Below are 6,434 nucleotides of genomic sequence, written 5' to 3'. Positions count from 1 at the left end.
CTATAGAGGGGGATGCAGACTGGTGTTTGAATCACGTCTGAACATGCACTAAAATTAAGTGTCCTAACGAAGAGATGGGTACACTTAGTGGTTGTATACTATTTTTTACTAATATTAGTAAAAATGTTTGCCACAAAGTTAATGATTTAAACATAAATAAATTAATAAGTTCACATAGATAATAAAAATAATAATAAGTGGCTAATTTATAAAGCGCCATTTTTGTAAAAAATCACCTCGAGGGCGTTTTACATTTATTGTATACTTTAAATACATTCAAACTAAACTAAAGTGATATATTATATTTTCAAAATTGAGGGTATGATAATTAAAAGAAGTGAGATTTTAGTTGGGATCTGAACTGACTGGGACTGTCAATGATTTGTAGGTTTGAAGGCAATAATTGGTTCCAAGCAGAGGGCCCGGCAACGGCAAAAGCACGATCTCCAAATCTAGTGTTTGGGGAGCGCCGGATTTTAACAAGTTTTCCTCTTCCAGAATCAAATGCTGACCTAAGAGTAGATTTACTTTGACATGTATTTTCCCTAATACAAAGGTCCGATAGGTATCTTGGAGCCATTTCATAATGGGATTTAAATACGGTCCAGCAAAGCTTGTATTTTATTATCTCTGAGCTTTTTAAGCAGTGCAAATCTCGAAGATGTTGTAAGATGTGATTATATTTTTTTACTCCCGCTATAAGCCTTGCTGCTGCATTGAAAACAGATTGAAGTTTATTAATTTGATAATTTGAGAGATTTGCGTATATTCCATTACAGTAATCTAGACGAGAAACGACATGAGCATTTACAAGAACTTTAGTTGTGTCTATAGGAATATTTCTCCGTACGGATTTGATTTGTCGGAGATGGAAGAAACCAGCACGTTACGTTTTGTTGACGAAGAATGAAGAGAAAGATCTAAATCTAAATGAAGACCCAGTAGTTTAAAATTTATACTAGGGGTAAGAAACACGAGTGATTTACACAAAAATGGCGCTATATAAATTATCCATCTATATAACTAAATATAACCTGCGATTGAAATTGAAGATCGGTCTAAAATATGTTGTAGCTTTTTTGTCGCTGTCAATAGATGCTCAGTTTTAGATGAATTGAGTTTGAATCTGTTAGATGACATCCAGTTATTGACGGTTTGGATGCATTGAGATAAGTGATTTTTCAAATTGATTATATCTTGATGAGTGCAGTAAAAATAGATTAACTAACATGCAAATCCCACTATACGCCTTCACAATAGCAGTTACATATTTTTTCCAGGGAGTAGCCATCGAATCAAAAACACTTGCCTTGGATTATGGTTCTATTTCAAAAACACAGAACTGTATTTTATCCGCCCGCACAAGGAGAATATAATATAATACTTCAAGGACGCTTAAGAAAAGCGAATGTTAATATTACTTACTAAAATAAAATAATAATTTTCCTTTTATTTTGACGTTCTCCAAGTAGAAATAATCTAAAATCAAAAATGCCTGGGTCCTCTGTAGCAGCAAGACATGTTGAGATGTTTATTGTACTGCACTCTTGAGAAGATTTTTACAAAATGCCGGTATAAAATAATCCAGAATAAATAAATTTAATGAAGAAAAGCGTATTATTAATATCAATATTCCGAGAAAAGCTGTCAGCTTTAGGCCCTTTTGTTTTGTTACTATGAACCCAGCACGCCTCCTTGTTGGAAACATTATTTGTTTAGCTGAGAGAGCACTGGGTAGGTACCAGTACCTACTATTCGAAAACAGCCAAACGGGTTCCGTTCCAAATTCGAATACTAAAGTAACTTCAGCTTCGTGCTTTATACTTCATTCGAAGTTTGACTGCGTCGCTTTGAACACGTGTTTGCAGGAGCTTCGGAGCTTTGAGATTTCGAACAATTTTCTTTTATTGGCGGGATCACGTGAAAACTTTCAAAACATTCATTAGACACAATTTATTCATGTGGTTTTGTGATTTTATGTGTTTGTTTACATAATATGAACACTATATTATAGTTTTCTCTCGTGTTTTGTGTTTTTTGCTGCTTCAAAATGTCTAAAAACAGTTCACAGTTCGCGTTTGTTGTGTATTTGGTTCTAATAATAGGTAAGCGAAGAATTTCCGCTATTTTTGTTTACATTTTTACAGTTTTATTGTTTGAAATTCGACATTTACGCGTGTCAAATCTGTTTTGATTGGAATTCTTCCAAACCCCGTGTTACATATTTTATCAAGCAGTGTTCATTTTTTATAATATTTAAATCGCCAGCATCATTTTACTATCAAATAATTATAGGAAATCATACATACTATTGACTTCTCCTACTACCATCAGGCCATTTCCCCGTAGGGGTAGGCAGAGAGAGGACAGTTCGCCACCCACGTCTATTCTGACGTACATTTCTTCCACATTTGTATGAAAGTATGATCTTTTCATACATGCCCCTCAGTTGTTTCTACCTCTGACATGACCAGACCTTATATTTCAGATTATCTGATCATGCCACATTTTTCTTGGTGGCCCTCCTATTATTATTATCATCATTATTGCATAATTTATATAGCGCCATTTTCGGGAAAATCATTACAGGGGCGCTGTACATTAAATAAATATCCCAGCACGTCTTGCAGCTACAGAGCCCATGGACGATTGAGATTCTTGTTCCTCGTTTGCAATTACGATATATTTCAATTATAACAGATAGGAGCTAGATTACAGCACGTCTTGCAGCTACAGAGCGCATAGTGGAAAACTAGTCTAGCCTCGATTTATATTATGTTTTGATTTGACAGTGAAGTTTTGTGTTTGAATGATATTAAAATATAAAAATGAATAAAAAAAAAATTGTTTTTAAAAAAAGAAGTTAAATTACAACAAGTCTTGGAGCTACTGAGCGCATGGACGAGTGGAATTTTAGCAATTTAAAATTACATCGTTTCCATTCATTCTCACCATAAACAGGGTGTTCTTTAAACCCTGTCACATCCAAAACCACGATGATCAGTATGAGCAAGAAGACATATTGGCACATTAAAATAAACTTTTAGAACGAATAAAATTTTAAAAAATAAAATATTTTTAAAAAAATGGTTTCTTACTGCTGCGGAAGAGAAAGGTGGAGGGGGGAGTCTGACACAACGTAAACCACGCGGCCGCGCCCCCCTCGTTTCTCCCCTGCAGAAGTAAGCAACCATTTGTTCTTTTTAATATTTTTTTCTTACAAAATTTCTTCGTTCTAAATATTTTATAAAATATGCCAATATGTCCTCTTGCCCATACTGATCATCGTAGTTTCGGATGTGACAGGGTTTAAAGAACACCCTGTATATCTGTTTTACCATTATTTCATCTTCCATTCGTTCTTCATTACCAAACCATCTCAGTGAATCATCTTGATTTTATCAGTTATACCAGCCTCAGATTTTTGCTCTCACCTGATGATATCAATATTGTATTTAATATTTATTTACCTTGCTGGATTCTAGCATTAAAATATTTCATAATGGATAAAATAAATGAAAAGTAAATATTTATTTTCAGTATTCAATAAATTCCTTGCACCTATAATATACCTGGATTCAAAAATGTCTATCCTTTTTATTTTAATGTTACTGTGTACGATTACATTGTATATTTTGTTATAATATCATGTTTATAATCGACTCTGTCTTTGTTAGCAAACTTATTAAAATTAATAAATAAGTACTTACTATCTAACTACGTACATAACAATACCTTTGTGGCATACATTGAAAGAAAAAAAAATACGGCCCTTCGGACATCATGTTAATGACCCTCCGGCCTCGTTTCATCAAAAATGTAAATATTAAATTTAAGGTAATTAAAAAAATATTCATCATCATTCCCTTTCCGCATCAAATAGTGAATAAGGTACTGCATTCGTTCACCAATCGCAACGTATCTTTATGTTTTTTTTTGTTACATGAAGGTAAGATGATCATTCTTACGCTTCAGGTACCAGTCCAGAGACTATGAAATATTATGTTGAGAAAACTCCCTTCTAAATAAATATTTCACATCAAACATGTCTGGAATCGAACCCGAGAGGAATGGTAGGCAAACGCGCTGACCACTGCACCATTTTTTTAAATGTAATAAAATTATCTCGCTGAGAAAATACTCATCGGCCTCGTGGTGTAATGGTCGGCGCGTTTGCCTATCATGCAGAGGTCTCGGGTTCGATTTCCGACATGTTTTATACAAAATATTATTTATAAGGATGTTTTCACACCAGAAGATTTCATAGTCTCTGTTCTGGTACTTGAAGCGTAAGACTGATCATCTTACCTTTATGTAACAAAAAATATCAAGATACGCGGTGATTGGTTTACCAATTTAGTGCCCTATGCTCCATTTTGTGCGGAAAGGTAATGATGATGATGAGAAAATATTATTATTTCGACTTTCAATAGTGAACACCTACGTAAGCAGATGGTAAAAAGGGTCATCACATATCGTTATAAAATTTTGACGACTTTCAAGCTTTTCGACTTGATCTTTCCCCTTTCTATCAGTTTCCTTTGTTTACCTAGTACAAACAGTAATTTAATTTTCCGTTCAAAAAATGCATCGTTAAATATATTAGTCTCGAGATCCCGCATAAATTATTTCAGTGTCATTATTTAATTTTATTTCAGGGTAGACTCCCCTCTGCGTATCAAGATAAATATCCTACTTAATTTTTAAATGTTTATATTATTTATAATGTCATTAATATTCGAAAAAATTCTATCCGTGGTAATAAAAAATACGGGCCCTTCATTTAAAGTCCATAGGGGGTCACCTGTTCAAGACAACAAATTACTTAGGTACTTTTTAAGGAATAAAATTATTATGTATACAATGTCCACATTTTAATAGTGATGTTTAAGTAGTCTACATTAACAGAGGGAGCTAGTAATGAAAGTTCACCTTTTATTATTATTATTACGGTAAACTTACCTAACGTCTAAATGTTATCAAATATTTATATATAACCACTTACCGACTTTTCTATGTATATCGATTTCCAGACAACATGCTAAACCCACTGTACACCTTCACCATAGTTATTGCACAAAAATATAAAACCAACACGACATGCATTTAAATAATAAAACTTTTCAACTATTTCTCAAACAACAAAGGAGGAAAGGATTAATCTAACATTGAAAGGAGGGTGAGTGCCGGGAACAGAGTGAACGGTGCACTTAAATCAACCTTGGCAAATAAATGTTTGCCGCAAGAGGCAAAATTAGCCGTTCACAACGGAGTCCTGGTCCCGACCCAGATGTATGGGAGCGGAGTATGGGCTTGGAAAAACAGGGATGAAAGTAGGTTGAATGCTGTCGAAATGCGATCTCTCAGGCGAATGGTGGTAAACCTATGTACGATAGATGCGCAAATGCTGAGATCCGTACCTAGTAAGGCTGAGACAAGCATTATCGACAAAATAAAGAAAGGAGCTCTGCGCTGGTTTGGACATGTAGAACGAATGGACAGCGAAAGAACAAGAACTAAGAATATTTACAATGTGAATGTTGATGGATGCAGAAATAGAGGAAGACCGAGAAAGACATGGCATGATAAAATCCAACAAATACTTGAGGATGGACATGTCAAAAGTCGGAATAATCGGCGCGCGTGCATGAGAAGATGTATGAATGTAGAGGAAGCGAGATCTGTATGAAAAGATAGAGTGATGTGGCGTTCTATCCTCTCTGCCTACTCTTACGGGGAAACGGCGTGATGCTTTGTTGTTGTTGTTTTTAATCTAATCGGTGCATGTTTGTCCTAATCGGGACATGTGCTTATAAAAATTCATGTCTTGTTGGTTTTATAATTTTGTGCAACTATGGTGAAGGTGTAGAGTGGGTTTTGCATGTTAGTTTAATTAGTGTCCTAACGAATTAAAATTTAATAGAAGCTTTAAATATTAATAATATCACATCTACGTAAAATAATACTTAAAAGGCGCTTTACAAAGTGATTCTCTGAATATTGACTTTAATTTGGCCTGAAATTTAAGTAAAACTTTTGAGTATTAATATCCAGGTTCCGGTTTTGTTTATATATATATATATATTTGGATAATTTATATAGCGCCGTTTTTGTGAAAATCACCTCAAGGGCGCTGTACAATAAATAAATATCCCACCACGTCTTGCAGCTACAGAGCGCATAGACGGTTGGGATTCTTGTTTCTCGTCTCCAATTATGATATACAGGAGCTAGATTACAGCACGTCTTGCAGCTACAGAGCGCATAGACAATAAAAAATCTAGCCCCCATTTACATTTTTTAAATTTATTTGACAATAAAGTCTAAACTTTGAGATTAAGATAAGAAACTTTAAAGATTTAGTGATATTATTAATAAATAAAAAAAACAAATGTATAAAAATTGAAGTTAGATTACAACAAGTCATGCAGCTA

At 34.2% G+C, this 6,434-nt stretch overlaps 1 protein-coding gene across 1 annotated transcript in view; it reads left to right on the top strand.

The window, feature by feature from the left end:
• The first annotated feature begins 1,820 nt into the window (after nucleotides 1–1,820).
• LOC148277668 (protein APCDD1-like) overlaps nucleotides 1,821–6,434 on the top strand; it is a 44,756-nt gene continuing 40,142 nt past the window's right edge. Inside the window, exon 1 of the mRNA XM_088232563.1 lies at nucleotides 1,821–2,105. Coding sequence (XP_088088689.1) covers nucleotides 2,051–2,105 — 55 coding nt within the window. The 5' untranslated portion in view covers nucleotides 1,821–2,050. The remainder of the gene's footprint in view (nucleotides 2,106–6,434) is intronic.

This window comes from Micrasema longulum, unplaced genomic scaffold, assembly GCF_059751315.1.
Source record: "Micrasema longulum isolate JH-2025_06_02 unplaced genomic scaffold, ASM5975131v1 h1tg000996l, whole genome shotgun sequence".
NCBI lineage: Eukaryota > Metazoa > Arthropoda > Insecta > Trichoptera > Brachycentridae > Micrasema > Micrasema longulum.
Note: the sequence above shows the minus strand (reverse complement) of the source record. Positions and strands in the feature narration are given on the sequence as shown.